This window comes from Hypanus sabinus, chromosome 20 (assembly GCF_030144855.1).
Source record: "Hypanus sabinus isolate sHypSab1 chromosome 20, sHypSab1.hap1, whole genome shotgun sequence".
Taxonomy (NCBI): Eukaryota; Metazoa; Chordata; class Chondrichthyes; order Myliobatiformes; family Dasyatidae; genus Hypanus; species Hypanus sabinus.
The window spans coordinates 20926207-20952729 of NC_082725.1; the positions used below are offsets into that span (position 1 = coordinate 20926207).

The 26523-nt window shown below is 39.0% G+C and overlaps 1 protein-coding gene across 2 annotated transcripts in view; it reads right to left on the reverse strand.

Moving 5' to 3' along the window:
* The window catches only part of atp2c1 (ATPase secretory pathway Ca2+ transporting 1), a 93998-nt gene that overhangs the window by 57021 nt on the left and 10454 nt on the right, over window positions 1-26523 (reverse strand). For both annotated transcript variants that reach the window (XM_059945203.1, XM_059945202.1), the window contains exons 2-4: window positions 6147-6257; window positions 4463-4579; window positions 3359-3448 (exon numbers count right to left, since the gene is read on the reverse strand). In XM_059945203.1, the coding sequence (XP_059801186.1) occupies window positions 3359-3448; window positions 4463-4579; window positions 6147-6215 (276 nt within the window). In that variant the 5' untranslated portion in view covers window positions 6216-6257. The remainder of the gene's footprint in view (window positions 1-3358; window positions 3449-4462; window positions 4580-6146; window positions 6258-26523) is intronic.

Consider the following 26523-nt stretch of genomic DNA (forward strand, 5'->3'; position numbering starts at 1 on the left):
GAGAGAGAGAGAGAGAGAGAGAGAGAGAGAGAGAAATGTTATTAATCCAATATTATAATCATTTTTAGGAAACAGATTGAATATTAATCACTTAATGCAAAATTAAAATATTATAAAATACTTTCATGATTGTATAACTATCAAAAAATTAATGTTACATATAATAATTGCATAGTGTCATAAAAGTTATTTAACAGATTAAGATTGTCCTGAACAAGGCCTTGTCACATCAGCAAGACTAAAACTAGGCTTTATATTGTCAACATTTAATATTGAAATGCTTGATTACCACTAAAAGAATGATAAAATTACTATGTTAACTATGGAGAAAATTACCATCCTGTTAAAAGAACAATAAATCTGGTGCATACGTTCTATCAAATGCAGAAGTCTAGATTCACGTGCAGAACAGACCAAAACGCTGAATCTGCCAGTTCAGTCTGTTTCTGCATTTAACAAAGTACAATAGCTAAGACAACCTTGCTTATATTCACAAATTAAACTGCCTAGAATTGTGTAATATTAGATCTAATGTAGGTCTACAGATTCATTTGATTAAAGACTAGATTAAAGAGAGGGTGTTCCCTGTTCGAAATAATTATTTTAACGTAACGCTTCCAATTCTTTGAATTGTTTTTAAGAATTGAACTTATTTTTAAAGTTTATTTTAAATCACTTGCTTCAATTCTCCTTCTCAAGGATAATGGGGATAGGCAATTGAAGGATGACTCAGCATATGAATCCCATATTTCTTCTATGAATATTAAAAAAATTGTGATAAATATTAAATGTCTCCTAAAATCCTGCACTGCTCTATATTGCCAGATTCTCAAGTTTATTAGGATCAATAAGATTGGCCCTCCAGATAAATGCAGGTGCAGGAGAGACACTGGTAATGCAGAAGCTTGAACTCATGAAATACACTTTGCACATATGAGTCAGCAAGTTCAGGCAAAGACAAGTTCAAGTTCCTTTTATTGTCACTTCGACCATAAACTGCTAGTACAGTACACAGTAAAAACGAAACAACCTTCCTCCAGGACCCTGGTGCTACATGAAACAACACAAAACTACACTAGATTATGTGAGACAGCACAAGGCTGCATTAGACTACATAAAACAACATAAAAACTGCACTAGACTACAGACCTGCACAGGACTACATAAAGTACACAAACAGTGCAGGGCAGTACAATAATAAACAAGACAATAGACACAGTTGAGGACAAATTACAATGTCAGTCTAGACTCTGAGCATTGAGGAGTCTGATGGCTTGGGAGAAGAAATTGTTGCACAGTCTGGTCATGAGAGCCCAAATGCTTCGGTGCCTTTTGCCAGATGGCAGGAGGGAGAAGAGTTTGAATGAGGGGTGCATGGGGTCCTTCACAATGTTGTTAGCTTTGCAAGTGCAGCGTGTAGTGTAAAAGCCTGTAATAGCTGGAAGAGAGACCCCGATGATCTTCTCAGCTGACTTCACTATCCGCTGCAGGGTCTTGCGATCCGAGACGGTGCAATTCCCAAACCAGACAGTGATGCAGCTGCTCAGGATGCTCTTGATACATCCTCTATAGAATGTGGTGAGGATAGGGGGTGGGAGATGGATTTTTCTCAGCCTTCACAGAAAGTAGAGATACTGCTGGGCTTTCTTGGTTATGGAAGATAGAAGTTAAGAATCTCCATAATCATAAGATCATAAGACACAGGAGCAGAATTAAGCCATTCAGCCCATCAAGTCTGCTCCATCATTCCATCATGGCTGATCCCAGATCCCACTCAACCCCATACACCTGCCTTCTTGTCATATCCTTTGATGCCCTGACTGATCAGGAAATTATCAGTTTCCCCTTAAATATGCCCACGGACTTGGCCTCCACCACAGTCTGTGGCAGAGCACCCCACAGATCATATCACCATAATTCAATATTCATCACTTACAAATGCCAACTTAATCTTAAACCTATCTGTAAGTTTAAGGGATTGCTAGATTGGCATTATTAATTACACATTAAATGACCCCCACATAGTAAAGACCCATAATTACCAAGGTTGTTTTTACACATACATAAAAGTAGTTATGCTTATGTGAGAATGCTGTTCTTGGACCACAGTTCAGTATTCAACACCATAGTTCCATCCAGGCTCAACAAGAAGCTCAGAGACCTCGGCCTTGACTATGCCTTGTGCAGCTGGATCCTGGACTTCCTGTCAGATCGCCAGCAGGTGGGAAGAGTGGGCTTCCTCACCTCCACCCCTCTGACTCTCAATACAGGAGACCCTCAGGGCTGTGTACCAAGTACCCTCCTTTACTCCCTGTATACCCATGACTATATCGCCACCCACAGCTTTAATCTGCTAATTAAATTTGCCGATGACACTACATTGATTGACCTTATCTCAAACAATAAAGAGATGGCCTACAGGGAAGAAGTCATCTCCCTGACACAATGGTGTCAAGAAAATAACCTCTCCCTCAATGGATTTGAGGTTGAAAGGGTAAACAGTTCCTCAGCATCCACATCACCAAGGACCTCACGTGGTCTGTACACACCAGCTGTGTGGTGAAAGAGGCACAGCAGCGCCTATTTCACCTCAGATGGTTAGGGAAGTTTGGTATGGGCCCCCAAATCCGAAGAACTTTCTACAGGGGCACAATTGAGAGCATCCTGACTGGCTGCATCACTGCTTGGTATGGGAACTGTACTTCCCTTATCGCAGGTCTCTGCAGAGAGTGGTGCAGGCAGCCCAGCGCATCTGCAGTTGTCAACTTCCCATGATTTAGGACAATTACAAAGACAGGTGTGAGAAAACGGCCCATAGGATCACTGGGGGCCCGAGTCACCCCAACCACAATCTATTCCAGCTACTACCATCCGGGAAACAGTACCACAGCATAAAAGCCAGGACCAACAGGCTCTAGGACAATTTCTTCCACTAGGCCATCAGACTGATTAACTCAGGCTGATTTGAGTGTTCTCTATATTACATTGACTGTTCTATTTGTTATAAATTACTACGATTGCATATTGCATATTTACACGGAGACATAACGTAAAGAGTTTTACCCCTCATGTATGTGAAAGATAAAAGAAATAAAGTCAATTCAATTACTATTCAAGCAAAGTCAACTAAACTCTCCAGTCCTGAATGAATACATTTTAAACTGATCAATCTCATTCTGTGTTGTTTAAACATCTTAAATTATTTATTTTCTTTCTCTCTTCTTTACATCGCTTTCTTATTCAGATTAGGTTAGGTTAGAAGGAGCAAGATATGGAGTAGTTCAAACTGCATGTTTTTACTCCTAATTTGTGTATTTGTACCTATATCTATACATTTAAGTGTACATTCATATCTTACCACTGTAATGCTGACCGCATCATCCAGCTGGTGCATTAGAACACTGATAACAGCTGAAGCCAGAAGCAGCATAATAAGAGGATTTTTAAACTGAAAAACAATTGTAAGAAAAGTTTAACAACATATTCCTGATTGTGAACCTCCAGTTCACAACTTCATAAGGGAGCAACAGGTGTAAAATGAGAATCTCACTAACATTTATCAATTCTCTACTGTTTCAAGATGGCTGCAAGAACTGTAACTCAAGCTTTTTTGGCAAAACATCATGGGCCAGAGAGCGTGCCCTGTGCTGTACTGTTCTGTGCTGTGCTGCCTGCATTATAGGTTATGAGCTTGAAATGTACAATGAATTTTTGAAACTGGAACTGATCTCAATGTCTTCTGCTGAGGTATTATTTCAATTTCACCAAAAGCACAATACAACTGGGTGAGACAAATTATAGTGCACGATTCCTTAGGAAGGAAACAGTGAGCAACAATAATGTTCAGATTTATCTACTTTAAACAAATAACTTGTCTTTGTATAATGGTATCAAAATAACATAGTGAACGTAGCATGCTTTGGTAAGTAGTGTTCAACAAGAATAACTCCTCTTTAAAAAAAAGGATCTACATTTCTACAGCATCTATCAGAAGGTCACAAAATGCTCCACAGCCAAAAATATACTTCTGCTATCTAATCAGCAGCCGTTAGACTGTGTATGTCAAACTCTTGCAAACAACATTTTGACGAACTAACTTGCTTTAGAATACTGACTGAGAGATATATTTAAGTGAGGACACTGGATAATCATATATATTTTTCCATGTAAAAAATCTATCTAATTTGATGGATTGGTTTATTTTCTCATCAGAAAACAGAAACTCCTTTGACTGGAGCTCACACTCAAGATTTCAATGAATTAAATTATTTTTATTGCCACTATTATTTTTGATGCCCATTCAAAACTACTAGAAACTGTAAGACTACTCTTATAGAGCTCACTTGTCCCCTTTTAGGTACCAAAATAAGTGTGTATTAAACAAACTGGATCTCTGTCATCTGAACACCACTGGGCCAATGTTATAATGCAACTAACACCGAGAAAAACATTTTTCTCCAACCTGAGAAATATATTTTTTCCACAGAGGCTCATCTTCATTGATTTCAAATTCATTCCATCCATGGTATGCCCGACGACGAGAAATTTCACTATTCTTTAAGCCATTATGAAGGTCGCTCTGTGTTAAGATAAACAGGGTTTTAATAAATGCATCAAGATCACTGATAATGATGTTATACACACACAGAGGCACATGGGACAAAAGGCAACTCTGCCACCTTGACTGTAATGAATGGAAAACAATGCCATTCTGTATTAAAAAAAGCTGTTGATTTCACTGTGAATTTTGAAATTTCCCACAATTTAACTTCTCTTTCAAGCCCTTTTGAATTAGGCCACTTACAGTGTGAAGGTTACATTCACACACCCAAAGAACTTTGAGTAAACCACAATGAAATGCCATATTCAAGGCTAAATAGGAAACATTTAACATTATTTAACTACAATACTGTAGCAGTAGGGAATTCATCCTCTTGTACAAACTGCATCATTCACTTGGTCTTGTATCTCAAAATCTACCATGTTACTTGATAGTTTTTTTTAAATTGTGCACAATTACATGCTGCAGGTTGTAATCCCTCAGCCCAGTGATAGTTCACTCATACATCTACTGTAACAATGAAGTGAAATGGTATTAGAGGTCACAAATATTATCTAGATGTTGTCAGATATGCCTTTGATATCAACTGGATGCTCAGCCAATGATCTGGATGCACAATATGCTTCAACGAAGAGAGAAGCAATTCTTGAAGAACAAATGGCATTGTGCAGAATTTTGTTCAACAATCATATCATGGGAAGATTGGCCTTAGAAAACCCAAGGCACTATGACAGCATTCAGAATGGCAGATTCAGAATGGCTTAAGTTTCAAGCTCTTCATTACCTCCAAGAAAATTAAGGTGATCTTAATTGCCAGGAAATTCATAGAGTGGTTTTCTTATTCTTCAAGATGACAATGCTCAAAAGCAGCTTCTTCCAAAAGAGTCCACTTTCATCCATGTTTAACACTAGTTTTGGAGATTACCCACCCTTCTCAATTATTCGTCTCAGCTCGTTAGCCAGAAGAACCTTGAGCCACCACAGTCCCTGTGCTAGCTGCTCCCCCCACAAGACAGAGATTATATAAATGCCAACTGAAGCATTTAAACAGCCATGGCTAGCTTTTAGTGCATTGACACATGCAAAAATCCATTACCCCAGTCCCACGATCATACTCTTTCAAATCTTTGTAACAATTTTGCATTTTCCTGGATATAAAACACAGGAGAATATCCACTTGATTCCAATCTTCTAGTCCTTCTTCTATTCTCTCTATTATAATATCTATCTGTTCTGAGATCTGTTCAGTATTGCACACATAATAATCTAAGCTGTCAACTCAGATCTGCAACATAAAGCCATCTTGAATAAGCCATTGAATAAATTCTAATGAATCTCTATAAGCAGAACGGAATTACAACCCAATGTCAAAGTGGCAGAGAAAGAAGTACTGCATGAAAGGTATATTGGATGAAGATTCCAAACTTCTTCGTTATATTTTTAAAAATGGTAAAATCCAGGGAAAATACCCAAAAGAGGAAATGGCATTATAAAAAGAATCTGTGAATGTTATATTTATAGCAATCAATATATAGCAGAATTCTTTCCACTCTATTTCCTCACTTCATGGTCAAACACACCTTACCTGCAAAATACTAGCAACTTCATCCACAGGTAGTTCACTTGCCCTCTTTGACGACAACACTGGAATCATTATTTCATCTTCACTGTTGAACAGTTCCTCAGATCCCGGAATCTAAAGAATCACATATTTTTAAAAAGTTTTAAAAAATGGAAATAATCTTTAATGTAACTTAAAAGTTGAGTACTTACTTTAATAATATATAATATAGTTCATGTATACACAATATAGTGAAGCTTGACCATATTACACTGAGGATTAACTAATATCAGCATAGCTGCACTCTATGCACCCTGAGGCTATTTTAGAAAATGATGAATATTAACAATACTGATCCTCTGTAATTTTAAAGCGTGACTATTTACCTTTAAATTGAGCAAAGTATCCACAGTACTCAGCTCAGGGTAACCAAATTAAATTACGCAGGTTTGAATGTGTCATGATCTAAACAGATATTCAGTGCAGTATGGAAAGGAAAAGGTCCATTGTCAGATGAAGGAAATGCAGCATAGTGATCCAGAGTGAAGCTGCTGCTTCACAGCTCTACTGACCTGGGTTCAATCCTGACCTCTCTGCTGTCAGTGTAGTCTTTTCATTTTCTCCCAAAGAAATGCAAATTGGGAGATTAATTAGTAACTACAAATTGCTCCTGGGGTGTAGGAGAGTGATGGAAATCTAGGGGAGCAATTGATGGGAAGGCTGAAGAAAAAGTAATTACTGCAAGATTCATATAACAGGGTGTTTCAATGGTCAGCATGAATTGCTAAAGAACTGTGTAATAACATTCAAAACCACTTATAGCCAGTGGACCACCCTTTAAAATGTAGTCACTGTAATATAGAACATAGAATAGCACAGCACGGTACTGGCTCTCCAGCCCATGATGTTGTGCCAACCTTTTAACCTACTCCAAGATCAATGCAATGCTTCCCTCCCACACAGCCCTCCATTTATCTTTCATCCAAGTGTCTGTCTAAGAGTCTCTTAAATGTCCTTAATGTATCTACCTCTACCATTACCCTGGCAGAGCATTTCACAAACCCATCATTCTGTAAAAAAAATTCTTAACTCTGACATCCCTCATACTTTCCTCCAATCAGCATAAAATTATACCCTCACATTAACCATTTCCACCCTTGGAAAATGGTCACTAGTCCTCCAATCTATGCCTCTTATCCTATATACCTCTATCAAGTCACCTCTCATTCTCCTTTGCTTTAAAGTGAAAAGCCCCAGCTTGCACAATCTATTCTCAAAGACGAGCTCTCTAATCCAGGCAGCATTCTGGTAAATCTCTTTACCCTCTCTAAAGCTTCCACATCCTTCCTATAATGAGGTAACCAGAACTGAACACAATAATCCAAGTGCAGTCGAAGCAGAGTTTTATAGAGTTGCAAAATTACCTCACGGCTTTTGAATTCAATCCCCCGAATAATGAAGGCCAACACATTATACGCCTTCATGTAATGTGAAAAATGCAAATGTCAATTTACACACAACAAACTCTGACAAACTATATGATACTAATTGCCATCTCTTGTTTAGTAATGCTGAAAGAGGGTTTGTTTGGGCCAGAACAATGGAGCCATTTCTCCTATTTACGAAAATAATGCAATGCAACATTTTATATTCATCTGCGAGAGCAGATTGGGTTTGGTTGAGAATATTGGATGACACCTTCCACAGTGCAACAATAATTTTGCTCACTATGGGGATTATTGGCCTCAACAGTTCTATGGTTCAGGGAGGGACATCCAATAATCCAGAACACAGTGGCATAGTGGTCAAATGTTAAAGCAAGTCCACTTGATTGTTCAGGTGGCTACAAAAAGGACTCAAAACATTTTATGAAAAGGGGGGGGGGGGTGGCCAGGCCAGTTCTTTAACCTTCCTCTGGTACCAGCAGAAACATCATACAACTGGAAGGAAATTATTAACCTCCAACAGGAGAATACGTCTTCATTCAATTTGAAGCTTGAACCAAATTAACCTGACATCCTAAAAATAAGCAAATAAAATGTGACTAGGAACATTTAAATATCAACATAAAAGATTGCTTGTGGGAGCACTAAAGAGCAACTGGATGTACATTTTATTAAAAATATTCATAGTATGTAGATATTGGCAAGGCTAGCTTTAATTTCAGAAGGTGGTGGTTAAAAAAAACTGGAATACCGTGGTGAAGGCACTCCCATAATACGTTGGGTGGGGTGGTTTAGGATGATGATTCTGCAGTGATGAAACAATGTTAATAATATTGCCAAGTTAGGATGTTGTGTGCACCTTGGTAGAAAAACACTGCAGGTTCGGTAAATAATTAGAAAGATAAACAGAATGTTGGACTGCAATGACAACAGTATATATTTAAAAAGTAACCTTATTACAACTATACAAAAGTACTCCAAAATATATCATCCCACATTTAAGCCTTCTGTCATATATTAAAAAAACACCCGTCAGCCATTGCTCATTACTTTCTGCCACAAGTGTATTTCAGATCCAAATTGCAACTCCTAACGTGGATCCTACTTTTCTGACTGGTCTGTCAAAAGCCTTGATAAAGTCCATGCAGGTGATATGAAATCCATTCAAATTTGACTGTCCTTAATAACCTGTGCCATTTTAAAAACGTTTAAACTGCTCCTCATAAATGATTGATTCTAAGCATTTGCAAAAGTTAAATAAAGTGTCTAACTTCCAACCTTTTTAAACGGCACAATATTAAAAATTCCTCGGTCCACCAACACTCTTATGGCAAGGAGAAAAGAAATTGATAGCCAAATGATGGCTCCCTACTGCTTACCCTCTTGCTTCCTTTAACTACATAGAATATATTTTGTCCGGGCAGAATCAGGTTTATTATCACTTTTATATGACATGAAATTTGTTTTGTTGAGCACACAGTACAAGAAAAACAGTTACTATAAATTATAAATATTTAGTGCAGGATATAAAGGAATTTTGAGGTAGCATTCATGGACCATTCAGAAATATAACAGCAGATGGCATAAAGCTTTTGCTGAATCATTCAGTGTGGGCCTTCAGATTTTGTTCCTCCTCCCTGATAGTAGTAACAAAAAGAGGACAACTCTCGAATGACAACTGTCCTCAGTGACAGACGCCACCTTCTTGAGACACCATCTTCTAAAGATGTTGTCAATGTATGTAAAGGTTATACCCATGATGGAGTCTAAAACTCTGTGCAGCGTCTTGTGATCCTATACATCGGAACCTCCATTCCAGGCAGTAATGCAAGCCATCAGAATGCTTTCCATTGTACATCTTCACTGTCTTCACTGACATACCAAAGCAGAAACACAGATTCTGCAGACGCTGTAAATCTTGAGTAATACGCTCAAAATGCTGGAAGAGCTCAGCAGGTCAGTCAGCTTCATGAAGCGAATTTCCTCAAACGCCTAATGAAGTAAAGCCATTCACATGCCTTCTTCATTACTGCAACAATGTGTTGGCTCCAGGACCAATCTGCCAACTGATTTATCCACTTTCAAATAAAATGCTAAACCCCAAAAGTTATTCTTCTCTTATGTTTACCCCTTGCAATACTTCCATGTGGAGAATAAACTTAGATTAGTGTGAAATGCGTGCTCAAGAGCTGGCATGGATTTGATGGACCAAAGGAAGTATTCAGTTTAACAATCAAAAGTTTGAAAACTTGATTGCTAATAGTCTTTTTCACCAAGAGGCCAGTACAGTCAACACACCTACAGAGTAGTAAGATTAGAAATGGACTAGAAAACTCTCAAGTAAGATTGATTTTTAAAGAATAAAGGGGTTGATTTGTAGTTATCCTATTACTTAGAATCTTAATGAAGCTACACTAAAAATCTGAGGCTTTAAAACACAGCTGAACCTGGATATACAGGTCCTCCCCAACTTATGACACAGTTCCATTCCTGTGAACTGTTCGCAACCTAAACAGTTCACAAGTCAGAAATGCAGCCACAAACCGAATACCACAGCACACAGTCGAAGACCCAGCCTACCAGTCTCACTCTTGCTCTATATACAGTCTCCCTAATGCTCTACATACAGGCTTGTACATCAGGTGGGCATTCATAGGATGAGAATAGCTGACTTTAAACAGTACTATAAATAACAAATAGGCCACAAAAGTGGAAGACAATCACTCCACAACTTTAACCATTCTGAAGGATATTTATGTTGCTCAGATTTCATTCATTGGTATAACTAATTAATATTGAGTATTACTAACAGAATAAAGTAAAATGTTTAATACAGACTGTTTTGAAAGTTGTAGAACTCAGATGACTACTATACTGTAGCTACCAAGCAGATTCCAACCAGATTCTATAACATACCAAAGTTAAATATACACTTACAGGGAAAAATACAGCATGGTCAGATTTGCACTGATTTGTCAGCACTACAAAGTGGACCCAGGTCAACATAAATTGAATGCTATTATCCAACTGCAAACAAGTCACAATTTTTTGGCCACTACAATAAAGGCAAGATGGTAAAGCCATTAATAGTTTATAAAACTATGGAACATGATACTAATATTATGAGACACTGTCCTTCTTTCTTTGCATCATTGTGTCAATTATTTCATAAACTCAAATATTTTAAATAGATTCATTATTTGGTTTGAAATTTGTGAATTAACACTTGAATCAACATTGCAAAAAGCAAAACAAAAATGTACAGGAATTTGTTGAAGTCTACAAGGCTTAAATCATAGATATATGCACTCAGATATGTAACATTTGCACAAATAAAATTACAAGTAAAAAATGCTAACAAAATTTTCTCAGCCAAACTTAATGCATGCTCAACATTTTACAGACAATGAAGTGATGCTTACTTTTAAATAATCAGAATAAAATAATAAACAACAACTGACAGTGTTGAAGCTGTGTTATCCATGAGATTGTTCTGTATCGTAAACTTGGTGAACACTAACCAAAAACAAGAAACCATGTAAAATTATGGGCATCTATTTATCAACTTGAATATATCACTAAAAAAACTATAATTGATGTTAGAGAATTGATTTTCTCTACTTTTGCCAAATAAACAGAACAGGAGATCTACTTCCAATATTTTGTATTCTCTTATGACATAGTAGGTGACAAAGCCAATCATCCAATGTGGATTCCCAGAACAATTCTATTTTCCCCATTTATTTCCCAGTAACTTATTCTCTCTCACTGGTCCACTACTCCATCCCAATGCCCACCCACCTACATCAAAGATGGTTTATAGCAATTAACTTACCAAACAGCAAACATTCTAGACGTTGAAAGAAACCAGACTACCCAAAGAAAAACTATGCCATCACATTCAGTATGTGCAAACTCTGCACCGATCTGGATCAAACCTGACACTGTGAGGCAACAGCAGCATCATCATTTGTGCTAATTTTCCACCTTTTGTAGACTAAAACATTCTTTAACAGATTAAACATGGATTCTCAAATCTCTGATGCAATTCAATTTGAAACCAGCTGCTGCAGAAGTACAAGCTTCAGTTTTAAACAGGCATAGAGAGTGGCTACAAAGGTTCAACAGATTGGTTCCTGCAAAAGTGAGCAGAAAACTGAAGGGAACATTGAAATAACAAAATTCTTACAGAGCTGAGAGATTCTTTCGGTGAGTATATTCAAAACAGAATGTATAAGTTTTGGACCTCAAGGGAAATTTGGAGAATGGGGTTAATGAAGGAAAGTGACAGCAATACAAGAGATGAGCCACAAACTTACTGAATAATAGCACAGGCAGGAGAGTCCAAATGATATAAATCTACTTGTATGTTCCATGTTTATTCACAAATGCTTAGAAAATAAAAACTGTCCAACCCTACACAAAGCATTACCTAAATAACATGCAGCTTAATCATCTATATTTACATTCAACATCATTACTATTGTTTGAGTTCTCATGAAGGATCTCATGGTAACTGAAACTTGATTCCAATCAGCTACAGAGATATAGTGGCTACAAAGGCATATTAGACCAAGGAATATCCATTTAAGACTATGTACATAAGCGAATAATAGACAAATTGTCAATGATACTAAATGACGAAAGAACAACAAAATTACAAGTTTCTTCAAAGATGGTGCAAGCAGTCAGCGACAACCACTTTATGTAGCAAGCTGAACACCGTGTAACTACCATGGATTCAATACCCTAACTTTGGAGATGTAAATAACGTTGGGATGTTAGGGAATATTCAATTACATAAAGTGGTAAGAACTAATTTGCAAATGCAACGATATGGCCAAAAAGACTACAAGGATAAGCAGGTAACACAACCCAAGTCAAAACCTTCTTGATTGGCAACCCATCAACCTCTCTATTAATTTCCTCCACCATCAGTGCTCAGTAACTGCTCAGACACCATCTACAAACAGCATTGTAATTACTTGTTCAAGCTACTGCAACCATGAAGAACAAAAGCAGCAGATGCATGGCAATAACATGACCTACACACTCTGATCCAACCTTAGACCAATTCCATTTGGAAATAGAATATTAGTCATTCTTCATTACTAGGCCCAAATCCAGGAGCTACCCAACACCAGTTTGGGAATATCTTCAATTTACAGACAACCACTACATTAAGGCAGTTTATTTAACAGAAATTCACCCCCATTTAATTCACAGGTCAATACCAAAGATCCGGAATACAAAATAAAAATTCATTGCTACAAGATTTATGTGAATAAAATAAATAAACTTTACATTTTGTCATTTCTGGTTTATTGACCTATTTGCAGATGACAACTTTCTTAGAATGCAAAACAATACCACACTAGCCCCCTGCCTGTGTAACAAGGAATTCCGTATTCTGCAGATGTACCATGGAGAGCATTCTAACTGGTTCATTGCCGTCTGGTATTGAAGGGCCACCACACAGGACTGGAAAAAGCTGCAGAGGGCTGTAAACTCAGCTAGCTCTATCACGGACACTAGCCTCCCCATGATCAAATACATCGTCAAAAGACGGTGCCTGAAAAAGGTGGCCACCCAGTACATGTCCTCTTCTCATTGCTACTGTTATGAATGCACCAAAGCTCTGAGGGGCCGAAGGGGCGGGGGAGCCCCCTCCTTTGTGAGAATCGCAAGAGCATTATTGGGTTGGCTCAGAGGACCCAGGAAATGAGAGAGACCTGGCCATTGTCTCCTGGAGACGATGTTTGTGGATTGGGGACTAGGCTACATGCAAGCCCTCAGGCAAAGTGGGCTGGTTGAGAGAGGGATTGCATCAACCCAACCTGATTGACATCTGAGACCCCGTGAGGAAGTATAAAAGAGGGTCTGGGGGAACAACCCCTTTCAGACGCACCAGAAGAAACGCTAGCAATCCCGTAATAGCGGGAAGCCATTTGAAGGAAGCCATGTGCTGTCGGTTCCCTTGCCTGGGGGCTGGTGGCTGGTACCACGGAAAACGACTTGGAACTAACAACAGGGAACCAACTCCCCCAACACAACGATTGGCCTCATTAAAGTCCCGGGCAAGTTTAAAACCATCTCTCTCTTAAATCCAAAAAGCTGCAGCTTGAAAGGACAGTGACTTTTATCTTTCCATCGGGCAATACAATATCCCCTAGACCGGGGGTCGGCAACCCGCGGCTCCGGAGCCACATGTGACTCTTTTACGTCTATGCTGCGGCTCCCTGTTGCTTTGGGAAATAATTGGTTGTGGCGACCCTTTTCCTGGCACATCCAAACCGGCTCACAATTAGATAGCCTACGGGGGTTTGCGAGCACAGAGCTTTGGAGCCTCTGCGCCATGGGGGGGGGGGGGGCAGGTTGAGGGAGGCTTAAAAGTGAGGCTGAAGATTTCGAATAAAGTTTTTTCCTTCGACTGCAGTTACCGACTCCGTGTCGTAATTTTAGCGCTGCGTGTAGCACACCGCTACATGGTCAGTATTTAATTAAAATGTATTTTATGTTAGTTTGTTAGTTTTTGAAATGTAAATCTAAATTTGAAGATTATGGTGATCTTGTACAATCTAAATAAGACGTTGTGGCGACCCATTTCCTGACACATCCGAACCGGCTCACAATTAGCCAGCGTTCAGGCTAAGGGAGATAGCCTACGGGGGTTTGTGAGTACGTGTCTTTTGCAGCATCCGCGCCCATGGGGGGCGGGTTGAGGGAGGCTTAAAAGCAAGGCTGTTTAGTTCAAATAAAGCTATCTTTGACTGCAGTTTACTGACTGCGTGTAGCACACCGCTACAACGTGTTTTTATCGCTGGCTGTCCAGAGGGGAGGTGCTGAAACGCTTTGTCGCGTGTCTGGAAGAAGTGAAAACTTTCCTGGGCAGCAAAGGGCTCAACTTTCCTGAGCTGGAACAGCCAGAGTGGCTGGAAAAGCTACACTTCATGGTAGACATGACAGCGCACCTGAACACGCTGAACACAGCTCTTCAACGGGGTAAGGACGTACAGCTCTGCACATGTTGGAGGATGTTTTGGCATTCGAGCGCAAGTTGACAGTGCTTGCCAGAGATTTACAGAAAGGCACATTGTCTCACTTCCCCAATTTGAGAGAATTCAAACAAGCTCACAACATGATAAATTCAGAGTATTTACATTCTGCAATCATCGCAATGCAAACATCGTTTGGGAAACGCTTCTGTGAGTTCAGAGAGGAAAAAAACACATTATCCTTCCCGGTCACTCCCCTAAGCATCGATCCATCCCTACTGAATACGACTGCATTGTCAGGTGTGAGTCAACCTGAACAAGTATGATAAATATTTTAATTGCCTTTTATTTTACGTATATTCATATGTTTTCATTGTTCAGTGAAATAGTCCTTTTATTTTTCAGGTTGACAGCTGGCTGACGTTATTTTTGGTTTGCTGCTGGCGGCAAATTTAAGTTTGGCGTTTTTCATAAATACAAGAAGAACTCAAATAGACATTGAGTAACCTTCAACCCAACCTATTTCAGAGTTCAAAATGTAATTTCGTTTTCTCTGCAGGAGTTCATCAATTTCATAAATGCAACACATTATAGTTTGTTTATACATAGCATAAAGGCAAAACAAAAGGTTGTATGCAGTGTTATTTCATTTTAAATGTCAAACGGGTTTTGCGGCTCCCAGTGTTTTCTTTTCTGTGGGAAACGGGTCCAAGTGGCTCTTTCAGTGGTAAAGGTTGCTGACCCCTGCCCTAGACAAACGATAGAGCTATTGCTTAATTGATGATTATTATTATACCTGCATTTTTCGATTGAGTATTGACGACATATTTTATCTGAATGTCTGTATTAATCTTATTTTTGTGCCCCTTTATAAATAAAGACTTTTAAAAATAGTACCATCAGACTTCAACGGACCTCTCTATCTTTGCTGGTAAGTGATCCAGTTACAAGAATTCGTAACACTACCATCAGAGAGGAGGTACAGAAGTGTGAAGATACATATATACACCCCCACACACACACACCCACTATTTTGGGAACAGCTTCTTCCCCTCTGCCATCAGATTTTCTCACAGACAAGGAACCCATAAAAACTATTTTTGCTCTCTTGTACCACTTACTAAAATTTTAATATATATTTATTATAATTTAGTTTATTTTATATATTGCATTGTACTGCTGACACAAAACAGATTTCGCAACATATATCAGTGATAATAAACATAATTCTGATTCTAGGGTCTTCTCCACCTGTTTTGCTTTAATCCCCTGAATAATCTCTCCTGTCCTTGTTATGAGAGCCATATACTGTTAACATTCTTCTTGACAATATCATAAACTTCACAATCGATTACTAATCTTATTGATTCACAGATGAATCTATTTTCTTTAGTTTGATTTTATATACATTTCCTGAGAATTTTATTTATTTAATGCTTGTCATTATTTACACCAAACATTTTAATCTAAATCTACTCATCTATCTTGTAACCAGTGAAAAGGCTAAACAAGCCACTTAACTCAAGAACAAAAATAAATGCTGCTCTCATCTTGAGAAGGGAAAAAAGGGTTTAGAGTATAAAATTATCAAAATTGCACTACTTAAAGTAATGAATGGAATGAAAAGTGGTTAGGGGAAAAATGAACCCCCCCCCCCCACTAACAAAATTAGCTAAAACCAAATCCAAGGAAAACACAGTGATGACTGCAAGAATGTGCATTATCTTCCCAAATGCATATTTTTTAAAAAATAGGAAATAAATGTTTAAGACAATGGCATAGAATCATGGAAATAAGGCAAGAAGCTGTGCCTAGAAAGAAAAAAGAAAGTTTATAATTACACTAAAATAGTTCCAACATTGACTAACAACCTAAAATCTCAAAACACCGAATCTCAAGAATGTGTATGACATATACCAATAATACATTTACTTTGAACTTTGAAATATTACAGCAACACAAAATTACAATAATTGACACAAGTTAGACAACAGGATAGAAGAAATACTGTCCTGTAAAACAAACAGAAACAGCTGTTCATAATTTATGACTCTTGCTATGAGACTTTTGTTAGAAATAGTTTAATATGCTCATTAAACATATGGGCTCTGGGCATGAAACAGGAGTAGAACCAGAAGAATTAAGGTTTTTAAGGTTTTTATAGAACTACTGCAGATACAAAAGGCTAAATGTTTTCATTTGCATCTTGCACATAAAAGGCAACAGTAAAATTAATAAAATTAAGCACAAACAAGAGAAAATCTGCAGATGCTGGAGGTCCGAGCAACACACACAAAATGATGGAGGAACTCAGCAGGCCAGGCAACATCTATGGAAAAAAGCATAGTTGACGTTTCAGGCCGAAACCCTTTGGCAGGACTGCAGAAAAAAGGCTGAGGAGTCTTTACTGAGGCCCGAATCGTCGACTAATTAAACACTTAATTTAAAAGACATCAAGAAAGCCTAAAAACTTGAATGGGAACTAACAGTAGCTTGGCTGCCCCTTTGATTTTTTTTTGCAATTCACTTTGCAGTCTTTGGTTGTGCACTAACCAAATTTCAACAAAACTGGATTACCCCTGATTCAAATCTGGTGGACCCAAGACTCAACTTGGGGCGACAGTTACTTAAATGTTCCAAGTTTTCATTCCACAGAAACAGGAAATTAGGAAAGACTAGAGAAAACTCCATTTTATAGCTATAAAGAGGGATCTTGCCCTGGTTTCAAAGTTCAAAATACATTTATTATCATATTATGTAGACTATATACAACCTTGAGATTCAGCTCCTTACAGGCAGCCACAAAACAAAGAAACTCAATGGAACCCAGTAAAAAAAAGACTGAACACCTAATATGCAGAAATAAAACAAATTGTGCAAACAAGTAAGCAAATAACATTCAAAACTGAAGTTCACAAAAGTGAGTCAACAGCCAATCCAGGAGCCCAGCCTCCTGTTACAGGCCACAGCCTCAGTTCAGTGCAGAGACAAGTAAACCTCACGCAGCAGTGAGCCAAACACTGGTTCATCCTTTGTCACCAACCCCAACACCCTGACCATATGTTTAAATGGGCCAAACAGCAGGTTATTCCTCCTTCTTGGAGAAGGGTCCTGCTGCTTTGATACACTATCAGAACTAGGACTGATTTGCCTGTGGGATTTCCTTTTAAAGCTCATTTCTTTGTATGGAAGACACTTTGGTTTATAGTGACCCTGAGTTATAAGAAATTTCATTGTGGTGTGGTGTAAATGTGGGGATAGATGTGGGGATAAATTTCCTATAACTCAGGGTCACATTCAGTAGAGCAAAAAGTAAATGCAGTACTCAAAGTTTATGGAACTCTGGAGTTGCCTGCAAAAGGTATGGCAGCCCAAGGCAAATTTTGAACCTTCTGGAAATCAAAAAGTAAAAGGATATGACTGAAAAGAGCAACTGATGTAGCTATGAACCAACCTAATTAAATGGCAGTGCAGGCTCAGAAGTTTGCATAATGTACTCTTGTTCCTTCCTAATTCTTGTGCCACATTCCCTCAGCACTTGACACTGGCCTTTTAGGGAACAGTTGTTGAAGCAAATGAAAAATAATTCTTTGTTTTTAAGCACCATTATGGTACATACAGCATCAGCAAAAAAAAAGAAAACCACATCAAATTGTGGATTATGTTTCTGCAGTATGTAGTGATTAAATTAGCTGCTAGTCTCTGCTTAGGCAATTCTGTTCAAAGGAAATTGAGAGGAATGAAAACAAAGAAATCTTTCAGCAGCAAGAGTAAAACCAATTAATAAACTGGACTATCCTCAACCAGGCCCGTATTTCAGGTTCACACCATCTCCCCACTTCCTTGGCCACATTAGCTTTTCGCAAAGCAGTGATAAATGAGCTGTGAACAGGAAATGGGCAATAGATTCTGCTGATCAATGCCATTTAAAACAGTTGAAATAAATCTAAAAGAAAATAAATTCAAATTTACTGACAAACAAATTATTCCCATGTAAATCTGTTTTAGGAAGTCTCATCTTAGCAACTAATTAAAGGACAATGCAAAGCAGAAGGGCCAGATGTGAACTGCAGCAAACCAACAGTTCTCCAAGGAAGTGCGAGCTTAATAAACAAAATGATCTAGTGCAATACATTGAGACATCTTTTTTGTACAATGTTGCATAATAAATTATTTCATCTTTTTACTTAAATGCTTGCAGTGCTACGTCTTGAACATTGCAAAAGACTATCAACAGTTTGATCTTTAAACTGATTATATATAAGATTTCATCTACAGCAAAATGAAAGAAGCGCCGCGGCAGCCACAACACCCCAAGGTTAAGCTGAAACATGGGACATAAACAACTATGCTCACTAACCAAGAGATAGCTATTTTATAGAGGTATTTCTATAAAATATTTTGCTCAATTTCAATTACACAGAATTGAAATTATGGCACTGAGGACAAATCGTAATTGTAAACCACACTTTGTAGAGAGACACAGAGTGATAAGAGTTATAATTTCCATGGCATAACCCGCAATAAGATTACAAATAAATATTTAACTTATGTGACAATTTAAAAAAGGATTTTTGTAGACTAGCTACACTTCTTTTAATTACCAGTTAATTGGTTTGCGGTTCTTTAGGTTGTCAGACTCATAGCCAGAAGGGGGAGGGGGTGCGGAGGTTAACAAGGATAAGCTCCCCTACGTATTAAATGCTCCCAATGATGTGCGTCTCAAATACCTTCTGACAATCAAGTCCAGCTCTTGGCCTTCTTATGTCGCTTAGCTACCAAGCCTGGCAAAATTGTTTCTGCTGGCAGGATAAGGGCAAAGCCAGGTTATTGGTGCCTTAAAGCCATTCGCTCTGGGCAGATGGGGTTCATCAGTCGTGGTTGGTGGCAGATCTGCGAGAAGAAAACTCTGATCAAAAATCTCATTGCTTTGTGCTGTGGCCACTCATGGGGAAGGCTTCGGAAGTAAACCCACAGGAAAAATCCAGAGCTGGAGTCTCTAAAGCTTCACTTCAAGTTCACTGCCAACGGGTAACTCCTGCAATACTGCAGGTACCAAAACTGTAGCGGTTTCTGCGCTCTTTTGGATTAATTTGCCTCATAGAGGAGAGCCTACTACATGGGCAACAACTTCACATAACCCTGGCTTGCATATCGACTGACGTCACTGCACCGACAACGCAGACAGCTAGGATGCAACATCCATGGTGGACCTTGACCAAAGGAGGTCCTCAATTGGTACGTAGTACAAAAGTTCTATAAAAATTACGACTCAGTAAAAATCACTGAAAATATCTACAATAAATATTTAAATAATGATACTGAGAAATCTAAAACTATACCTCCTCTTTGACAGCAATTTAAATGCCATGAGGAAGATCCATCCTGAAATCTACCCGTCTAATAAGGTGGAAAATTTCTGTCATCAAATCTCGCTGCTTCATTTAGGGGATCCTCCAGTTCCAGCTGATATGAATCGCAGACTGAAGCAGCTTATTGGATTCTGCTGTAGTGAAATTCAAATGGCATGGATTTGAGTTAATAAGGTCAGACCTGCTGTTAACTAGGTAAAGCTAGATTGTCCTTTGTGATTATATTCAAGTGCATGGCCTGCATTTTCAAAAATCAAATTAATTGCATTTAATGGTACTTTCCCAATTCATCTTTTCAACATAAAGTCATACCGCACAGAAACAGGCCCAGTTTGTCCATGTCTACCAAGATGCTTTCCTAAACTAGTCACATTTGCCTACATAGAGTTCATATCCCTCAAAACCACCAATTTTGATGTCTTACTGTGATACATGACACATCTTAAGTAACACTATTTATCTGCAACAAGTCCTCATACTTCAGTAAGTAACAAAAACAACAACACTAAGAAATCTGAGAAACTAAACAGCTATTAAGGACGATCTGGAAGTGTACCAACTTAATACTGCAGCTTGCAAATTACTTGAATTCCCATTTTCCCCATTTACCTTTTGAAGTTACCTGCCAACAAAATGTCAGATAACTTGGAAAATTTAATAAAAATCTTTTGTAGATGGCCAAATAGCTTCATTAAATTGCTCCTTTTCCCAAATCAAAACTCATTCACTCACTCATTTTGACTTCATCTGTAGACTAGAAATGCATCAAATAAACTCAAATTTTACATAGGTAGTGTTTTCTTTAATATAGAGGTAGTTTTGCAACATATTCATCTACTCTGATGATAACAAAAAAAAACTGGGGATATTACAAACATATTTTAAGTTATCCCATTTTAATGCAGAATGAAAAAGATTTTGGATAAGAACATCTTTCAACACAGTGCCTCATGGTCTAAACCAGCACAAGTTAAGATTCCAGAGACTTAAATATCTATTTGGTTAGACAACCAATAACAAAATAATACACACCTTTATGTGCAAATTCCTTGCTTATTCAAAACCACTAAAAACAGAACAACAGATCATTCATTGCACAAGTTTGGCTTCTGTCCAATTTTTGGTCACAAAGCAGTATTTTCACAAAGTAACTTATGTGAAATGTTCTGAGAAGTTTTCAAACATGAGGTTCCATAAAAAGGATATAAAACTCTCCATTCTTTCTTAAAGAGCTAATGTAGAATAGTAGAATATCCATTCCTATCAATCCTAAAGTTTCTTTACTTGCAAGTTCTCAAAAACAGAAACATTATTGAACAAATAAGCCATGCATTCAAATATACTGAGCATTCAAGATTTTAAAAAGAGGTTAACCAAAATGCAAACAAAAAGATCCTATTTCCAGCAACTGCTTCAATGTTCCAGCACTTACCAAACACATGTTCAAGTTTAATTGACATACAGCCATATACATCTATACTGCTAAAAGATGGCGCTACTGAAGATGGATGACAGCTTTCTAGCGGTTCATAAAGTAAGAAATACAACTAAAAACTTTATTGACAACACCTTTTCTGTGGAACATCATGGTAACCGATCACTGCAAACTATGAAGAAACAAACGAAGACAAGGCTAACACTAGTGTCAATGCATGTGGGTGCAATGCACAGTCTAAGTGAGGTTGAGGCATAGTCGAGGAGAAGTGGTCAGAGCGAGGTCGAGGCACGTTCAAGATGGAAATGGAGTCTGGGCGAGCCGGGCACAGAAAAGTTAGAGTGGAGGAATTCTGGAGTCCGTCCACCTAAATCAATCTAAACTCCAGGCTGATTTGGAAAGGTGAGTACAAGCCAGAAGTGGTGGCGGGGTCCAGGCCTAAAGCATATTGATGCAGCAGAGCCCAGGTTCTAGTATGCTGGACCACCCAGAGTTTGCACAATTTAAATGCCAGGCAAGATAGACAGGCAGGGTGTCAGGACTGGATGCCTGGTCTTGCTGCTCCATGACGTTTACTCCACTCTCCTCAGTGCTGAGGATGAGGCTATATCCCGCTCTGAGCTTTGTGTCTGCGAGCTTCGTGACAAGTTGCCTTACTATGCAATAGAAACATAGAAAACCTGCAGCACAATACAGGCCCTTCAGCCCACAATGTTGTGCCGAACATGTACTTACTTCAGAAATTACCTCTGGTTACCCATAGCCCTCTATTTTTCTAAGCTCCATGGACCTATACAAGACACTCTTAAAAGACCCTAATGTATCCACCTCCACCACCGTCGCCGGCAGCCCATTCCACACACTCACCACTCTGCGTAAAAAATTTACCCGACATCTCCTCTGTACCTACTTGCAAGCACCTTAAAAGTGTGCTATCTCGTGTTAGCCATTTCAGCCCTGGGAAAAAAGCCTCTCAATATCCACACGATCAATGCCTCTCATTATTTTATACACCTCTATCAGGTCACCTCTCATCCTCTGCCACTCCAAGGAGAAAAGACCGAGTTCACTCAACCTATTCTCATAAGGGATGCTCCCCAATCCAGGCAACATCCTTGTAAATCTCCTCTGCACCCTTTCTATGGTTTCCACATCTGTAGAACTGAGTACAGTACTCCAAGTGAGGTTTGACCAGGGTCCTATATAGCTGTAACTTACCTCTCGGCTCTTAAACTCAATCCCACGGTTGAAGAAGGCCAATGCACAATGCACTGTATGCCTTCTTAACCAGAGTCAACCTGCGCAGCAGCTTTGAGTGTCCTATGAACTCAGACCCCAATATCCGTCTGATCCTCCACACCACCAGGAGACTTACCATTAATACTATATTCTGCCATCATATTTGACATACCAAAATGAACCACCTCACACTTATCTGGGTTGAACTCCATCTGCCACTTCTCAGCCCGGTTTTGCATCCTATCAATGTCCAGTTGTAACCTCTGACAGCCCTCCAGACAATCCACAGCACCCCCAACCTTTGTCATCGGCAAATTTACGAACCCATCCCTCCACTTCCTCATCCAGGTCATTTATAAACATCACAAAGAGAAGGGGTCCCAGAACAGATCCCTGAGGCATACCACTGGTGACCGACCTCCATGCAGAATATGACCCATCTACAACCTCTCTTTGCCTTCTGTGAGCAAGCCAAGTCTGGATCCACAAAGTAAGGTCCCCTTAATGAAATGAGACTGAGGCTCTGGCCTGTTCTGTCTGCTCCAGACTTCATGTCTATAGACTCACTTCCATTCTGAATGCTTTTGCTTGCTTTTTTTGTTTGCATTATTTGTTTCTTCCCCTCTCTATGCATCAAGTGTTGGCTTTTATTTTTTAATTGGGTTCTTTCATGTTTCTTCTTTTGTGGCTGTCTGAAAGCAGGCATATCTCAAGATTGTATAATTTATACTTAGCTTGATAGTAAATATACTTTGAACTTTGAAACAGCATTTCTCCAGGGCCAAGATGCAAAACACAGTACATATAGTTACGATAGCATCACAGTCACAAAAGTATTAGCACAAGTCCAAGTGGCATGGCCTGAAGATTGATGGTGCATGGGATGTTGTCCTGAAGTCATGTTTCTGCAAGACCACAACCACTGCACAGATCTTCTACTTTCATCTGCTATAAAACAGATCATGTACAACTTGCTAACCTTCACTGCCCTCTCAGGTAGCATCACCACCTGTGTTAATAGAAGGTATATTTACAACACCATAAAGTTTATTTGGTTAATGCAACAGATGTGGTCCAATTCACTTCAAATGAGGTTATTATAACAATTGACACTAGTTCCTGCTAGTGCAAGGGTAATAATAAATTGTCCACATCACCCTTCTGCTTTTCAAAATAATCAATACTGAAATGCTTCTCATCATTTAATGAGGGAGCTGCAATCCATCAGCCAAGGAGATTACGATGGACTGTTACCATTTACCACTCATGATACAGATGCATTTTAGACTATTAGCAGATCAGATTTCCCAAGTGAACCAAAAAACAGTAAATATTCCCTAATCAGGTGTAAAGTTTTCAGCTATACTCAATGCTCAGATTCTACAAAGAAATCACAATTCAGGCTGATCATATTGCTGATTAAATTTTGTGAATTCAGTTAAAAGATAGCAGCATCCAGAGATAAGTCACTGTGCTTAAATACAATTTAAATATCAGAATATTTCAAAGTGTGATAAAAATGGATAACAAAAAAACCTCTCTAGAACATTGTTTTATTTCAAACTTCAACATATAAGTAACTATGCTATACCAAATAAGTAAATATTGTACTATAAAACACAAATTAAAAAGCGTCCAGCAAATCATAATACTGTCAAATAAGAATGTCCCTTTAGAATTGAGACACGGAGGAATTTCTGAAGCAAGAACGTATTGCCACAGATGGCTGTGGAGGCAAGTCATTAGGTACATTTAAGACAGAGACTGATAGGTTCTTGATGAATAAAGGCGTCAAAAGCTACAAGGAAAAGGTAGAACAATGGAGTTCAGAAGGATAATAAATCAACCATGATGAAATGGCAGAGTAGACTCAATTGGCTGAATGGCCTAATTCTACTCCTATGTCTTATAAGCACAAGAGATTCTGCAGACACTGCAAATCTTGACCAACACACACAAGATGCTGGAGTAACTCTGCAAGTTAGGCAGCATCTATGGAGGGGCTGAGACCTTTCATCAGGACTGGAAAGGAAGTAGAATAAGAAGGTGTAAGGGAAAGGAGAAGGAATACAAGTTGGAAGGTGATAAGTGAAACCAGGTGTGGGGGAAGGCCGATTCATGGGAGAAGGGGGAATGAAGAAAGAAGATGGAAGAGGTAAAGTAATGAAGAAAGAATCCAATAGGAAAGGACAGTGGACCAAGGTAATGAAGAGGGAAACCTGGGGGAGCTGATGAGCAGGTGAAAAGAGAAGGAGTAAGAGGACAAATAGAATGGGGAATGGAAAGGAGGAGGAGAAAAGGGGGAGAAATTACCAGAAGTAAGAAATATCAATGTTAATGTCATCAGGTTAGAGTTACCCAGATGAAATAAGAGGTGTTGATCCTCCAAACTGAGTTTGGCCTCATCATGGCAGTAGAAGCAAATGTCATATTGCAAATAGGGAAGTTGAATTGAAATGGGTAGCTAATAGGTCATCCTGCCTTTTATGCCTGACAGTGGGAAGGTGCTCAACAACTTAGTCTCCCAACCTGCACTGGGTAGCACTAATGTAGAGGAAGCAGCACCGGGTAGATTAGATACAACAGATGATACAAAGAGTCTAGCAGGTGAAATGTCGCCTCACCTAGAACTGTTTGCAGCTCTGAATGGTGATGAGGAAAGGGTTGTAGGTGCAGGTGCAGCCCATGTCACACTCACAGAGGGACGAGTGAACAAAAGAGTCACGCAACAGAGTGATCGCTACTGAAAGGGGGGGAGGGGAGGCACAGGGAAGTCATGCTTAGTGTTAAGATCCCATTTGAGAAGGTGGAAGTTGCGGAGTATAGTGTGATGGATATAGAGTTTATGAGATGGTAGACAAGGACAAAGAGAACATTATCCCCATTATGACAGTATGAGAATGGGGTGAGGGCAGAATGCAGAAAATGGAGATCAATGATGGTGGATGGGAAACACTGTTCTCTGAAAAAGAGAACATCTTATATGTTCTAGAAAAGAAAGCCTCATCCTGAGAACAAATGCAGTCAAGATGGAGGAACTGAGAAAAGGCATCAGCATTTTAACAAGTGACAGGGTGGCAAGAGGCATGGTCAAGATAACTGTGAAAGTCAGTTGCACTTGAATTCCAGGGGGACCAATATCCTTTCAGGGAGATTTGCAAAGGCTATTGGGGAGAGTTTAAACTAGCATCGCTGGGGGGTGGGAACCAAACTGAAAAGACAGAGGAAGAGGAGGTTGGCTCACAAATAGAGAAAGCTTGGAGACAGTGCGAGAGGGAGGAAAGGCAGGTGATAGAGAAGGGACACGCTCATACCAATGGTTTGAGATGTGTCTATTTTAATGCAAGGAGTATTTTGAACAAAGCGGATGAGCTTAGAGAGTGGATCAGTACTTGGAGCTATGATGTTGTGGTCATTACAGAGACTTGGGTGGCTCAGGGGCAGGAATGTTACTTCGAGTGCCAGGCTTCAGATGCTTCAGAATGGACAGAGAGGAAGGTAATAGAGGTGGGGGGTTGATACTGTTGATCAGAGATAATATCACAGCTGCAGAAAAGGAGAAAGACATGGAGGGATTGTCTACTGAGTCTCTGTGGGGAAGTTAGGAACAGGAAGAGGTCAATAATGCTACTGGGTGTTTTTTTTATAGAACACCCAATAGTAACAGGGACACCGAGGAGAAACTAGGGAGACAGGTTCTGGAAAGGTATAATAATAACAGGGCTGTCGCAGTGGGAGATTTTAATTTCCCAAATATCGATTGGCATGTTGCTAGAGCAAGGGGTTTAGATGGAGTGGAGTTTGTTAAGCATGTTCAGGAAGGGTTCATGACAAAATATGTGGATAAGCCTACAAGAGGAGAGGCTGTACTTGATCTGGTATTGGGAAGTGAACCTGGTCAGGTGTCAGGTCTCT